This window comes from Aristolochia californica, unplaced genomic scaffold, assembly GCF_029961685.1.
Source record: "Aristolochia californica isolate CCGP_79_NKW_82.1479 unplaced genomic scaffold, dmAriCali1.0.hap1 SCAF_15, whole genome shotgun sequence".
Classification (NCBI taxonomy): Eukaryota; Viridiplantae; Streptophyta; class Magnoliopsida; order Piperales; family Aristolochiaceae; genus Aristolochia; species Aristolochia californica.
Window position 1 is genome coordinate 5,770,543 of NW_027181826.1, and position 15,962 is coordinate 5,786,504.

General features: G+C 36.2%; 1 protein-coding gene across 2 annotated transcripts; it reads right to left on the reverse strand.

Annotated features, from left to right (window-relative positions):
• Positions 1–4,148: 4,148 nt before the first annotated feature.
• Positions 4,149–13,863, reverse strand: LOC137951558 (beta-ketoacyl-[acyl-carrier-protein] synthase III, chloroplastic-like). Of its 2 annotated transcripts, none has more exons than XM_068798297.1 (10): positions 13,462–13,863; positions 13,211–13,317; positions 12,806–12,849; positions 7,166–7,314; positions 6,942–7,078; positions 6,452–6,557; positions 6,252–6,370; positions 5,002–5,066; positions 4,682–4,904; positions 4,149–4,601 (listed from the first exon to the last, which is right to left on the reverse strand). In XM_068798297.1, exons 1-10 carry the CDS (start codon positions 13,562–13,564, stop codon positions 4,380–4,382), a joined length of 1,275 nt encoding a protein of 424 aa, XP_068654398.1. In that variant the 5' UTR covers positions 13,565–13,863; the 3' UTR covers positions 4,149–4,379. The 2 variants fall into 2 exon arrangements, with proteins under 2 accessions (XP_068654398.1, XP_068654397.1); XM_068798296.1 differs by having other exon boundaries at positions 7,166–7,323.
• Between the last annotated feature and the right edge of the window lie 2,099 nt (positions 13,864–15,962).

Genomic DNA, 15,962 nt, shown 5'->3' on the forward strand with positions numbered 1-15,962 from the left:
AATTATAATTGGATTCTATTTGTTTCCTCTATTATATATAGAGGTTCATTGTATTCAATTATATCAAGTCAATGAATTTTTTCTCTTTTTAAGAAATTCAACATCCTCCTCTTTTGAGAAAGGTGAGTCATCTAGTTTAAATACTTCCTTGATTTCTGACACAACACAAATAAATACAAATTTTAGAGGCAAAGGAAGAGGAGAGGACAAGGTCACAAGCCTTGTCTACGCTAGAAAAACTAATCATGTTCCTCATCAGTGTTAGACTAAGTATGGAAGACTTGCAAAACCACATGCTATGGAGCAAGGAACATCATTCGGTGCTAGTGTTGCTCGACTAGAATACATGTTGGTGAATAATAAGAGCTCCAAAACATGATGCAGCAATGTATGGCTACATCTACTACTAGCATCCAGCCAGCTATGGCATCTCTCAAGGCAGCCTCTTCGCAAACAGGTAACTCAACACCTTACTTTTAACATGCATCACCTTGGGTGATTGACTCAATTACCTCTACTCACGTCAAGTAACTCTAATTTTTTCTCTTCCTTACAAACATCTCCTTCATCTCATTACGCCACTTTGGTTGAGGGCCCCCTATCTAGGGTTGTAGGAGAAGGTCATGTTAAAACCTCTTCATTTCTATCCATTGAAGTTTGTATTATATGCAACAAACATCTCCTTCATGTCATTACGCCACTTTGGTTGAGGGGCCCCTATCTAGGGTTGTAGGAGAAGGTAATGTTAAAACCTCTTCATCTCTATCCATTGAAGTTTGTATTATATGCACCTAATTTTTTTGTTAATCTCTTATCAATTTAGTCAGTTAACAAAATAACTGAATTGTTCAGTAACTTTTTCACCTTTTTGTGTCTTTGACGACGTAAGAATGAGCAAGATGATTAATGGAGGGCATGAGCAAGGAGGATTATATTTTCTAATCGTTCAAGACAGCTCATCATCATTATAAATAGTAGTTTCTTCTTTAGATTGGCATGTTTGACTAGGCCATCCCTCCATTGACAAGGTGAAGTTGATGGCTCCTACAATTACAGCTTTAAGTTCTTCATTGTGTGAGTCATATTAACTTGGTAAACATCACATAAGTGTTTATCATAAAAAAATAACTTTGGGTAGTTCTTCTATTTTTTAGTTAGTCCATTCAAATATTTGGGGACCATATATGGCACCTATTACATGTGGTCTTCGGTCTTTTATCAACTTTATTGATAATTTTAGTTGTTGTACTTGGATATTTCAATTAAAACAAAGGTTTGAAGTGCTATTTATTTTTAAAATTTTATAATAAAATTAAATATCAAAATGTTTCCAATAAATTCCTGTGGACTGATAATCCACTAAAGTATATGAATGGGAAGCGTTCTCAGTTTTGTTCCACTTATGGAATTCTACATGAACTTCTTGTGTTTGTACCCCATAACAAAAATGGGGTGGTTGAACGCAAAAATTGTCACCTACTTGATATAGCTCGAAATGTTCTACACGAAAGTACCTAAAAGTTTTTGTACCTTGTATTACCTCGTCAACCTATGCACTCATCCACTCTCAAGCATAGAATCCCTAATCAAATTTTGTAACCTTATTGGCCATTATTCTCCTATCCACCAAAAGTTTTGGTTGTTTATGGTTTTTCATAACACTTCCCCAAATCAAGATAAGTTTTCTCCTCATTCAGTCAAGTACATATTCCTAGAATACTTTCGGTTGCAAAAAGGGTATAAATATCTTGATCTTCAGACTCACACTTATGTATCAGCTTATGTCACATTGTTTAGGCTATTCCTTATCTTTGTCATAAGTATTTGGAGACAGGTACCATAGCCAACCAACCAGTTGCTCCTCTAATTACTAAAAGACTGGTTTGATGATTCTATGGTTTCAACACTTAGTTGGCCTTTATGCTCCCAATCCTCTCCTTGATCTGATCAGACACAAGTCCTTTTGTGCCACAACCTAATCTCCATCTACCTATTGCATTGAGATAGGGAATAAGATCATGTATTCAACACCCAATTTCCAAAGTTTGTTTTCTTTTTTTTACTTTTCTTTCACCTTTATTTCAGAAATTTGTTTTTTCCTATGTACTCTATAGTCATTCCTAGAAATCACGTTGAGGCCCTAGTTGTCCCTCCATGAAAGGCTACTTTGAAAATAAAAATGAATACTCTTATGTCTAGAGGGACTTGGCCTCTATGTGATCTACCTCTAGAAGCTAATATAGTAAGTTATAGATGGGTTTTTACCATTAAACACCATGCCGTGGGTCATTAGAAAGCTATAAATCAAGGTTTGTTGCCAAATGGTATATTCAAACCTATAGTGCTGATTACTTTGAAACTCTCCCTAGTGGCCAGATTAAGTTCTATTTGGATTTTACTTTCTTTGATTGTTAATTTAGACTAGCAAGTGTTCTAGTTGGATGTAAAAATTGCATTTCTCTATGGAGATTTAGATGATAATACATGGAGCAACCCGTCTGATTTGTTGCTCGGGTGGAGAAAAATAAGGTATGTTGGTTACATAAAGTCTTATATGGTTTTAAGCAAAATTCTAGAACAAGGTTTGACAAATTCAGTTCTATTATGTGTGTTTTTTGGATTTATATGGTCAAGTTCAAATAATTTTGTATTTATTCTTGAGAGGAAATCAGGAACTGTAGTATTAATTGTCTATGTAGATGATATTATGATATTAGGTGATGATAGTGAAAGAATTTCATGATACTTGAAACAACATTTTCAAATAAAGACTTGGAGAACTTGAAACTTTTTGGAAATAGAGGTAACAAGGAGCAAATGGGTATTGCATTGTCGTATTGAGGTAAATCATAATCTGCATGAGGTAAATCCTTACTGAAAGCTGGTTAAAAAATTGATATATGCCACTATTATTAAACCAAACATAACTTTTTTGTTGGACAAGTAAGTCAATTCATGGAAAACCCAATGAGAGTTCATTTAGTTGTCTATAGAATTCTTTAAGTATTTAAAAGGTAATCCCGGAAAAGGATTATTATATAAGAAGAATAGACATGTGAATGTTATTGGTTATTTTAATGCTGGCTATGTCTGACCGTAGAAGAAACCTTGTGTCTTGGAAGAGCAAGAAACAATCAATTGTTGTTAGATCAAGTGGAAAAACTTGAATACAAAGCAATGGCTCATACTACATGTAAAATGGTGTGGGTAAAATCTATTCTTGAAGAATTTGTTGTTTGATCAAAGATCATATGCCCGTGGTGTGTGATAGTCATTTAATAGCTACTTACATTGCAAATAATTTGATATGAATGCACCAAACTCATAGAATTGCAAATAATTTGATATGAATGCACCAAACTCATCGAAGTCGATTGCCATTTCATCTATGCCCGTGGTGTGTGATAGTCATTTAATAGCTATTTACATTGCAAATAATTTGCAAATAATTTGATATGAATGCACCAAACTCATAGAAGTCGATTGCCATTTCATCTATGCCCGTGGTGTGTGATAGTCATTTAATAGCTATTTACATTGCAAATAATTTGATACGAATGCACCAAACTCATAGAAGTTTGCACCAAATTCATAGAAGTCGATTGCCATTTTATCAAAGATATAATTATACGCCTCATGTGAAAACATCAAACCATTTAAGGGACATATTTACTAAAGTATTATATGTAAAAGTGTTTAGGACATTTGTACCAAACAAGGATTGTTTGATATTTGTACTCCACCTTGAGGGGGAGCATGAGAAAGTTAGTATCTAGCAGAGTGCTTTATACTTCATGCTCATGTATTATTTCATTTACTCACCCTCTCTTGGCATATTTATCTTATCCATATCAATGATTTAATGAATACAGGAGTTCTGTAAGGAAGAGGAAAATACTTCTCTTTCCTCTTACTTTTCACTCACAACTTCTCTTCTTCAAATCCCTAGTTACCGAAATCATTTCTTCTTTTATTCAAATCTATTTCATCATATCAATTAACCCAACCTCCAACCTCTCATGTATTAGAGTAGATCAAAATTCGAGTAATCGGGTAAAAATTCTACCGTCACTTAAACTTTCATGTTAAGGATATCTGTCCTATTGTAAGCAAGTTCATTATTTTTAGCATTAAGGGGGTAGATCTAGTAAGACTCTCTCTCTCTTCTTTCTTCTCAGGTCTTTTGCAAAAGCTCGGTGACTGCATTATGAGACTGATACAAAAATTGAAAGTTATTTCTGTACCTAATCATGAGTTTGAAAATAAAAGAGATGAAGGAAGCCTCCTCAGCCCTCGATATATATCACATGGAAGAGAAACTGGGCCTCTGTCAACATACCCCAAGTTGCGAATTTCTCCAATGGATCTTCAAAATTTTCTCACCGCCACTTGACAATAGCAGAACCCCAAGTCAGACCAGCCCCAAAACCAGCCATTGCAATGGTGTCACCCGCCTTTACCTTGCCACATCGAACAGCTTCATCCAATGCCAGTGGGATGGATGCGGCACTTGTATTACCGTAATTAGCCAAGTTTGAGATAACACTCTCGGGTGGGATCGCCAATCGGGTAGCGACCGCATCAATGATTCGTTGATTTGCCTGCAGGCATCCACATTTTTGTTCACTAAATAACCACCAGACGTCGGTAAGGTGTCAAAATGTATTTATCATTACCATACCTGATGCAGTAGTAACCAATCAATACTGGAACTTGTAAGACCTGCTTTTCCCAGAGAAGCCTCAAGTGACTGAGGCACACAGCGGACTGCAAAACGGAATACCTCCTGGCCGTTCATTTGTATACAGGAATAGGAGGCTGATCTGGGTGGGAATGTAGCTGCACCATTTGAACTTAAGATGTCTTCTTCCTTTTTACTATATTTGATGGAGGCACTCAAATGTCTGTTGCAGGATTTAGGGGATCATTCTCTTTATCAGAAATAAACGACGGAGTACAAACTAATTGTAGAAGCACAGTGGGAAAACAAAGGAGAAAAACCTGAGGCCATCACCATCACTGTGAACGTCGTGACCAAGCAAAGCATCTTCTTCAATGTCACATGCCTAGACAAATTCAATTCATGGATCTTTTTTGAGAAATAAATTCTATTTACAGATCAAAATTCAAAAAGAGAGCATACAAGAATAAGAGCACAATGCAACACGATGAGGAAAAAATAATGACAGACAGATTAAGTCATTTACAGTTTGAAGACTTCCACAAAAAGAAAATAAACAGTTCAACTGAATTTGGGCCTCAGGAAAAAACTTAGTTGGCTGATAAAGAGGCTCCCAACTTCTTGTCACATTGCAAGAGCCAAAAGATAAAAAAATTCAGAAGACTAGCTCTAGAGCAAACAATGGAATATAGTATAACCTGATGGGAAACTTGGCTCAAAAACTACATGGGAGTTTTCTCCTGTCAGGACTTTGATTCAGGTCTCACCGTAGGGTATGTAATCAACATTACAAATAAAAATAAATAAAAAAGGTAAGACCATTCCACCCCTCTCCTGGATATTTTGCATTCACATCTCTTAAAAGATTGACAGAAACCAGTTCCACCGATTAAATCAGAGCTGGAAACTGATGCTAAGGTGGTATTCAGTTTCACATTTAATGGCAGAGAATGGAATGATTAGCAGACATTCCTGATTTCCTTGTGAATGAGTTGAAATTTCTTTATGTAAAAGCAAGATGACAGCAGAAAACAAAGGAGAATAAGTTAAAACAACTTTTGTAACATTCGAGTATACTTTTAGCATTATAAAGAGAGAAAACTAGATTGGCAAAATGTACTGCTTTTAGAATGAAAAAAAACTAATTTTCTGAGAAGTAGATTAGTAGTTTCCAAAATAACCCAATCATGGGCCAAAATTTCACGGCTAATGCTTGTAATTAAATGCAAATATAGATTCAAAGCACCTACGGGCAATAAAGAGAACAAGTAGCATCAACAAAAAGAATACAGTTTACTCTATCTGCGACAACACATAAATCTTGGAAATTAGCATAATGGTAGCAAGTTATAATAAGATTTTTTCCAAACCTATTTACTTCACTCACCTAATTGCCATAAGCCTCAAACAAGGTTCCTTAATAGGTGGAAGGTAAAGAATTTTTTAGAAAATACTTGGCAAAACTAGGACTCCAATGGAAGACAATGATGGGATTCTTTTGCTTTTCTCTCTATCGATAACATAAAAATTTCCAGAAAAAATTTGCATAAACAAGTGAACCTAATTATACCTGTACTAATAATGCACCAGCAGCATCACCAAAGAGGATACAGGTACTTCTATCAGTCCAATCCACATATTTGGAAAGCGCATCAGCTCCTATTACTAGGACATTTTGGTAGCCAAGAGCTGCAATTTCAAATAGCACATTTCAGATTATACTGCAACACAACAAACACTACGGATACAGAATGTAAATAATCAGGTTACCTTTTATGTATGCAGCAGCAGTCAATAAGCCCAATAAAAAACCACTGCATGCTGCTCTTACATCTGTTGCCAATAAATTATTCTTACAGCCTAATCCTCTTGAGATCTAACATACAGTAAAACAAATGAGTTTCCATGGAGAAAATATGATCCGCAAGTGACAAACAGTGGATGTATGAAATACAAAATATGAGCACATACTGGGAAGGGGGAAAGTTGGGGTGGTATGAAGTGCTAAAAGATGGTAGTTATCCATCAATAATATACAAGCATATCACTCCACTGATACTATGTAAAGAACAATATAAACACGACCTGTTTTTATCCCAGAGGATGGGTTGCCTGATTGTTTTGAGTAACAAATCATTTAAGTCAAGTGGTTACTGTAGGCCCAATTTGCAGCGCCAGGATCCATTCTTGTTTAGAGTTTTAAACCATTTCCATTCATTCATTTGACCTGAAATTAATTCACCAATCAATCCAAAGTCACCTGAGGGCCACTACCGAAAGTATCATCTGGGGTAGATGTGCACATCAAGATTAGATCCACATCATCAGGTTCAACATGAGCCATCTGCAGAGCTTTCTTCGATGCCTCCACTGCCAACCCCGTCAAAGTTTCATCCCCTGTCAAGCAAAGAAGCTATTCAAATAATATTCAATTGACTAGAACACATAAAACTGTTCACGGATATACAAAAGAAATTGATGTACCAGAAAGGATTCGTCGATTACGAATCCCAGTTCGAGTAGAGATCCACTCATCCGAAGTCTCAACAATTTGTGCTAAATCATCATTAGAAATATTAAGCTTTGGCAGAGCTGAACCACACCCAACCAGCTTGCATCCCTTACCAACAATTCTGTAGAAACTTTCTCATCAAATGTAGGAAGGAATAAATAAACTTCAGATCAAGCAGACCTGCATATAATATGACTCAGACATGCTTTCAGCTAATTATCAAACAAATAAAGTTTTTCCACCAGTAAAAAATATATAACCTTTGTCACCAAGAACACTGAAAAGAACCAACAGGGACACCACATAGAAACGTGGTGAAAGTTTTTTCTTTGAAAAAATGCAATTAACAGATGCAAATGATACAACATCAAAGTTACAGAGGAGAATCCCCTAGATTACAGTGGGAGAATATTTTCGAGGACAAGATGCCCCAGAAAAATCCCTTCTTTGGCAAGTGAGTGTGGTGAAAGTAGCTAGCAAGACCAAGTCAATAAATTGCTCAAACAGCATTCAGTTATTGTTTTATACACAGAAACAGAGTTGTGAAAGCTGTAACATTTTTTATTAAAACATCCAGTATCCCACAATTGTACAATAACTTTATTTACTCTTCTAAGTATCAAATCTTATGAACCCAGATCATTAGAACAACAAATCGAACTCTGCATACCTTTTTTTCTCGTTAATCGGTGATTGTTTTATTTTAAAGGAGTGAACAGTCATGATACAAGAAACAATGAGATTCCATCTCTAGATTACAAAGCCAAGGATCTCCCAGTAGTAAAATGCTCCAGAGAAACACCATCTCTCACTAGAAGCTCTGACAAGTATTTTCTGTCCAAGGAACATTCTTTCACTCTTTTTCTCCTAGGAGAGGAGAGATCTAAAATTTCATCAAATACATATCTTAGTCTCTGAGGAGAGGCAGCCTTCTTAGAAATCCAACTAATCACATTGGCCAAGTCCCCCTCAGTGACTAGAGACCCAGAACACTCTTTAGCATACAGCTTAACTCCGCAAGGAAAGGTTTATTACTCTGCTTCCGTTAAGTCACAATACCAAGGGGCCCTGAATAGAGAAAAAGATTAGAGCCTCAAGATCTCTTAAGGCTCCTCCAACACCTGCAAGATCTAAGTTTCTCACTGGGGAACCATCAAAGTTAAGTTTTAACCAGCCAATAGGAGGTGGTTGCCATTCAGCCAGTATGGGGATACAATAATCTTGGAAACTCTGTATAGATTTCCAGTGCCTTCAAATGATTGAACTGGAGAGAGGGGGGCATGTTCTTTAGAGAGGAAGCCCACAGGATAATTAGAATGAAAAGTTTCTTCAATTACATGGTTTCTGCTATCTTTAAGAACTGGAAATGTTATTAAGAAAGCAGAAGTCAAGAAAAGCCAAACCATTAGGAAGGAAGAAATCAGTAAAAAAAGGAAAAGATTGGTTACAGGAGAGAATTTTGAACAGCCATCCCTTTTTTTCCAATTAGCACGAATGCTGTTAGCATGGAACCAAGAAGCTGAACCAGAAATTTGAAAAGTATCAAAGATGTCCACCAGCTTCCACTGCCCACCCCAATTTGTCTCCAAGAAAATCACACTCTGTCAAAGCCATTAAAACGTCTTCTACAAACAACTTAACACCTTTTATCAGAAAGAAGATCTCAACAGAGGAGGATTACACTAAGAAGAGCATTGAAAAGAAGAGGAGATTTACATCCTTCAGTCCCAAGAAACCTTCTACTTAACTGAATGAGTTTCAGAAGAGTCAACAGAAAACAATAATAGAGAGACCAACTTAGGTTACTTAAAGGGAAACAACATACATGAACCAAAAATGATAGGCTTCTTCCTCCCTCCAAATAAACACGAGAATAGATTGAGTCCTTCAACAACATTTATTCCCAGAGAATATCACAAGGGTTCTCAAGACCAAACTAACTTATATAGTATCAATCGTCTCTAAATAGATAATTATATGCAGCTTCAACCAATACCCATGGTCACCAAAGACGATTGTGCTAGGTAAACAACTTGCTAACCTGCTCCCCTTCCTTACGTGTGTGTATGTATTATTAAGCTCAGCAATTCAGACAAGAAAATTCATAAAGTTGATAATCGAATTTTAGGGCATTAAGACCAAATATTTTAGTATGAAATAAAAAACATATTTTTCATCATAAAAATTATACAATATTTTCTTTGCTGACTCTTACCCACTTGGTTGAAGCATTCATTAACCAGAAAGACCTTTGATGTTGTTGGGAACAATACCCAAGTTTACTCGTGTTCGGTTTATTCTTTCTAGAAGTTGAGCTACTTTAGCTTGAATGAAATTTTTGGGTCGATGTTGAGCAATGACACTCTTTCAGCTCACAAATGAAAAAAATTGAGCATGAATCTCTCCATTGCCGCCACCACTGGTTCCTCTGAGAAGAAAGGAATAAGAGGACCTTTGAACGGTGTTCCCCCTCAATCTGTGGCCTCATCGAGAAAACTATATACAACATCCTAAACTGGGTCAGCACTTTTAAGGGACATCTGCCAATATCCATAATAAGGAAGCATTGGAAGCTTGCAGCTTGGTTCTCCCCCCTATCAGGGCACCCTAAATCTAAATATTAACATGGTTCAAAAGGAAATCAAGGCCCATCCAGCATTGGAAGCATAGTTCGTGACAATTCCAGTTACAACCTTCTACCTTTTTCAGGCCTTATAGGTATAAGTGATTCTGCTAAAGCTGAATTCAAAGCCCTTCTTCAAGGCCTTAAGCTCTACAGTGGTGAAGTTCTCAGCCCCTCTGTAATCATTGAAGGTGATTCAGCTACTGTTGTTAGCTGGATGAATGGAAGCTCCTCTCCTCCATGGCGGCTAGGCTACATCTATGATGAAATTCAGAACCTTTGTAATGTCATTATCTGCTCTTGGCTGTACACACCTCATGCTGCTAATAATGAATCTGATGTATTGGCCAAGGAGAGAGTACCTTGCCCCTCTCTTGTAATGATCTCTTCCTTCTCCCTTCGAGGCTAATGGCCTCTTTAGCCTTCTATTTGTATTTGTTCATTTTCTTTAGCAATAAAAAAGCCATGCACAATTTCCAAAAAAATAATAAAATAAAATAAAATTGAGCTTATTAGGCCAATAACAGGTACACTTGCAGTAATAGAGCCCACTGTCTTCATCATCCACTGTTCTGCGACATCCAAGTGATCAGGCAAAGACAACTTAGAAAATAATAATAAGTCTGATCATATGGCAAGAAGTACCAATCAGCTGAATGATCTCAAATGAGAAATGGAAACTCCACCTCCACAATAAGGGTCTGCTAAAACATCCCACCATGGTGGGGACAGCAGTATGCCCATCGGGCCCCAGTGGACCCACCAATTATGGTTAAAATTATTTTTATAATTATTTTTATAATTTTATTTTTATTTCATCTTTTCTGATTTTACTATATTTGATCAGATAGTGATCTTATCAATTTTTTATTTTATTGGATTTGATCAGATATTGATCTTATCTATTTTTGAATTTTAAATTTCAATTTTAGTTATTTATAGGCTGTAATAAGATGTTGAAGGTAGTTTTGAAGATGAATTAATAAAATCTCCATGTTTCTGGTCTCTCCTTGTCTCCCTCCCCTTTCTTCTTCTTCTTCCCCTTCTTCTTTCTTTTCTATTCTTCTTCTTCTAAATTATTCTTCTCAATTCTCCTATATCTATATCCCTAAACCCTAAACCCTTTCTTCCTCTCTATTGTCTTTCTTTATCTTTCTAATTGAAGCAATTAACCGACATCCAATACAACAGTTACAATTCGTACTTCGTCCCAGGTCACCACTAGAACTCAATAAGCTAGTCTCAACCCAGTTTGATAGTAAACAGCACCACCATTTTGTAAGGTTCTAAAGTCAATTAGAAGAGAAAAATGTGTTTCTGAGTTTGCTGGATTCCATGAATTAAACCTTCTTAAACATAACCAATATTAGATCAACAGCTATTCAATAACTGAATTTCGTCATGTTTTATTTTCAAGCTAAGATTACACCGACACCTTCCAACTTGAGGGAGAGAATAGAAGGAGAAATATGGGGATGATGAGATTGGAAGTTTAGTGCTACTGTGGTTACACTTCCTTCCGAATCCCAAGTTTGAGAAGAAGAAGTACTATAATCAAGAATGAAAAATTCTACATGTTATGGTAATTTTTATGTGACCAAAATATTCAAGAAAGGGGGAGCACAAAAAATGAAGTTTTTGCATCTATGAAGATTTTGTTTTAGTAAAATAAAATTGAAAACCAAAAATCTTTTTCGTTGTAAGTTAATGTTATAAACTCCAGCTTAAGGAGGAGTGTTTACGAGTATATATGGAAAAGTCTTACATGCTTATCACAATAAGAAGTCTTACAAAGCCAAAATTATTATTGAAGGAGGTCTCACAAAAGAGTTTCAATTAAAATGTGTTTTAGTTATGTTAGTCTTCTATTTATGTTCAATTGTTTAATTATGCTAGGACTTATTTTTAAGTGTTAGACTATGGGTATAATTGGGACAATGGTAGTTTAATTATGGGTATTTTTATGTTCAATTGTTTAATTATGCTAAGACTTATTTTTCAGTGTTAGACTATGGGTATACTTGGGACAATGGTAGTTTAATGGTAATTGGACTCTACTACTTTCAAGTATTATAAATAGAAGCTCATGTACTCAAATTAAAACAACTTAGTGAAGTTTTCTCTTTTCGAGAAATTCAACATTAAACTTGCAAGATATATAAGTGACTTGGTAATATAGAACTTTTACTCTATAGAAGGCATTAGTGGAAGTAATCCCACATTGGCTTAGATTTAGAAAAATCATGATGTTATTAGAAGGAAAAAGGTGTCCTAACTTTGACTAGTCGTTGAAGGATAGACGTGGACCCTAATGTAGCATGGTGTCTATTTTGTTGGGCCTAATTTGTGCCCCCTACGATGTCCACGTCTCAAACCAGTTATTTGTTCATTTAGACCTACATGTAAGGGGGAATTAATGGTAATAATTTCATATTTGTTTAGGATTGGAACAATCTTGTAGCTATTAGCTGGGGGAAAAATCGCCCTAACTTTGATTAGTTATTTTGGTATTGACCCAACTTTAACAGAAAATATACTGAAAATGCATTCAATTCAGACACGAAAAAGTGAATAAAAACAGAATTTAACACCAACAGCCACTTGTTAGTTAGGTCTTGAACTTTTACATGTCTAGAGTTGGTCTTGTATTCTGTTCTGAGTATCAGCTAAGCAATAAAGGGTTATAAAAAACAAAAAGTTAACTGAATACAACCAAACAGTAGAAGCATAAAAATAAGTAAAGCAGGGATTTTTCATACCAAAACCATGACAAAATAGAGATAAAACTTTGAGAGAGAGAGAGAGAGAGAGGCACTGCTGGAACAGTGTCTCAACCTCAAGATAGAAATTATCATCATAGCTAGACATGCAACAAAATATATTGCATATACAGAATAGGAAACAAGAATCTAGAGATAATCAATAATAATCATGCAGGCATGCCAGCTACCTAATTACAGAGGGGAAAAAACATAGGTATAGAGCCTACCCGGGTTTAGATATGGCAGAACTCGTTGAGCTACCTGCATTTTCCTAGAAAAGCATAAAAGGCACTTTCAGAAGAAGGAAAGTGTTGATCTCTAATTTAACAAAAAAGTACGCCTCAGATCAAACAGTTTCAGCGAATAAATCAGAAAATGTGCAATTCTTTTTCCTAGGCATCAAATTTAGTCTAGTTTGTTAATAGAAAAAATGAATGTAGTTTCGTTGATAGCAAATGGTAGCAAATGGATACTCTCTTTGCATGCTGCCAAAGGAAACAAATTGATTCTAAGCTAAGAATGACACCGGATTCCTTCCAGCTATCGTTAACTTAACAGAACAGTGCCCTCACGGCGGTAAACTGATTACAACTAGTGAAAAGAAGAGAAAGAAAAAGTTTGAGGGATTTAACTGCAATTGCATGAATAATATACTTTCCGGCACGCCCACGAGGACTCCTATTGCAAGAGCCAGAAAGTGACCCATCGGATCTGACAATGAAAACTCTCACGCTCCTACCTATAAAAAATAAAAGAAAAAACAGACATTAAGCACGTCATCATTCAAAACAAGCACAAACTCACGGAAAACAGGACAGTAGCGCAGATTCAAGATCTACAGACACATTCTATAAAAAGACACTCCAGCAAACGGAGAACAAACCTGAGAGAGATTTTAACGATCCGAACTGAAATCTCCCGTAATTAACCGACTCAGCTGAGGATAGAGCGACCTGGCCGGCGAATCTCTGCAAAAGCGTCGCCATTTTCGCAGAGAGAGAAAAAGAAGGAAACGACGCAACAGATAGAGAGGAAGACGGCTCCGTAGGGTTGGATTTATAGAATGATAGGGATTGGGGGCGGAGAGGGTGAGGACGTGCGGAGCTCTGGTTTTCTCGATCTCTCGTAGCCTCGTCGTTTTTTAAGGCATCGGAGATTGGCGTAGGGACGGATGCTTCGTTACCATCGCCCGCTTTTTATTTCTTCGCTACCGAATACCGAATTCCCGATAGGCGCCTTCTCTTGCTGCTCTTCTTACGGCATTTGTTGTATATTTTCCGACCAAGAAATGCTGACAGCGTTAAGGTTTGACAAGATTTGCGAAAGATGATTTTGAATTGGATTAATATAAATAGCCACGTGGTCTCTGCTGCGGAGGCTTCCAACTGGCCTCTCTGCTGCACATCCGGCCTCTTTGCAACTCAAGTGTAACGGCTTTCACGGAAACATTTAAGACAATCTTCTATGAGATAGGAACTTTTATCTATTTGTTTGACTTATAAAGATCTTATATTTATTACTTGTGAAAAAATCTCGTAAGTGACTAATCATTTTGGAATAGAACCTTTACCCAAATTTAACATGTATCCGGGTTCGTTTAGATAATGAGGATTTGATTCTAGGTTATGTTTCGGGGAGGATCTGACGTATATTACCCAGAGATAGAGTTAAAATTGAAGTAAGTCGTTATGATTCAACTAGGGGACGTATAATTTATAGACTTTACAACAAAGATTCGAACAATTAGGCGCCTCTTGAAACATTCTTTTCATGGGGTGCGGATACAATTAGAGGTTCAAAATTCTGAAGAGACTTATTTTCTTCCAAGGAGTGGATTCGGATTTAAGGAATGACAAATATGAAAATAAGGGCTTCTGTTCGGAAAATTTGTGAAAAATGTTGATTGATCCGTAGGCGGGGACGAATTATAGAGGTTCTCATATGTGGGCATCCACCCAAATTATCCATGTGCCACCACATGAGGGTTTCTATTTAAATTATCCACGTGCCTACACATGAGGGGGAGTGTTAAGAATAGTCTCACATACATTAGTGACAAAGATCTTGCATTTATTAGTTGGCAAAAAAGGTTTCCTAAGCGGCTAGTCATTTTGGGATAGATCCTTCGACCCTCGACCCAATTTAACATGGTATCGAAACAAGGTTCTCATATGTGGCATCCACCCAAAATTATTCATGTGCCACCACGTTAGGGCCTCTACCCAAATTATTCACGTGCCTAAACGTGAGGGAGAGTGTTAAAGGATAGTCCCACATACATTAGTGTTTATAAAGATCTTGTATTTATTAACTGGGAAAAAAAGGTTTCCTAAGTGGCTAGTCATTTTAGGATAGGGCATTCGACCCAAATTTAACGACCTATTTATTTAGAAATATAAATTCTTACTTGCATCAGGATTTAAGTAAGATTGATGCATAAGAATATCCTTACATAAGGGTTACTATTGTATTTATTTATTATATGTATAAAAATTTAATCATCAAAATTAGAACTCTGATCAATAATTTAGCTCGTCAACATTGATTCATGATAAGATTGAAAGAACCCAATCACCAGTTCACCGATAGGCAAAGTACATAATTTTTTGTCCAATAGTTCGTTAATTTATTAGAATTAGAATTTCGATCAAAATCTAGAACAATAGTTGAGATCAAGCCTAATCAATGGTCAATATGAAGCAAATTGTAACAAGCTACTACCAAAATTAAATTAGATAAGATGGTCATCTAAGCGTCACATAAGCAAATAAGGTAACACATAAGTGATATATAGCATCGTAAGAAAACTTCAACCAGTAAAAGAGATAACACATTGGTGATACGTGGCATCAGAAGAAAATTCTGCTTAAAAGGAAGAGGTGGTACTATTTCAAATGGGTAAGATGAAGTGTTATACTCTCATCGAAAGAATAAGAAGTTTGCCACATGTCTTTCTCCCCTTGTATGTGTACTTTGTCGAGGGAAGGAGAAGATAAGATAGAGAAAAAGGTAGAGTGGTTCAATCACCTTATAAATAGATAACTCTACAAGTGAAGAAGAAGACTTCTAGGGGGGAAAAAACTATCTGAAAGAGAAAAATTATTTGAGAATTCATCCAAGTTTCAGTGTATCAAAATTATGATTGTGAGAAAAGAATAGCTCCAATTGTGCTCCTGATACCTCAAATCAACTTGAATACCTATTTTGTCGCAAGGAACAATGAGATCAAACACCTAGTGGAGGCTAACGGAATCAAGATAATCAATCAATGGAATTCTAGTGTACCCATTAGATTACTCTTTAAAGATCACACCCAACTTACATCACTTGAATCTAGTAGCTTTTTTTATTATCGTATTTACAGTGTTGTCGTTTCACGAACGG

Excerpts from the sequence above, each read along its gene's own strand:
- LOC137951558 (XM_068798296.1), bottom strand. The coding sequence starts at position 13,564 with ATGGCGACGCTTTTGCAGAGATTCGCCGGCCAGGTCGCTCTATCCTCA. Across the intron at positions 7,324-12,805 it reads TCTGCCATATCTAAACCCGG|TTTCTACAGAATTGTTGGTA; the intron begins GTAGGCTCTATA and ends TTGATGAGAAAG. Across the intron at positions 4,602-4,681 it reads ATTGGTTACTACTGCATCAG|GCAAATCAACGAATCATTGA; the intron begins GTATGGTAATGA and ends GGATGCCTGCAG.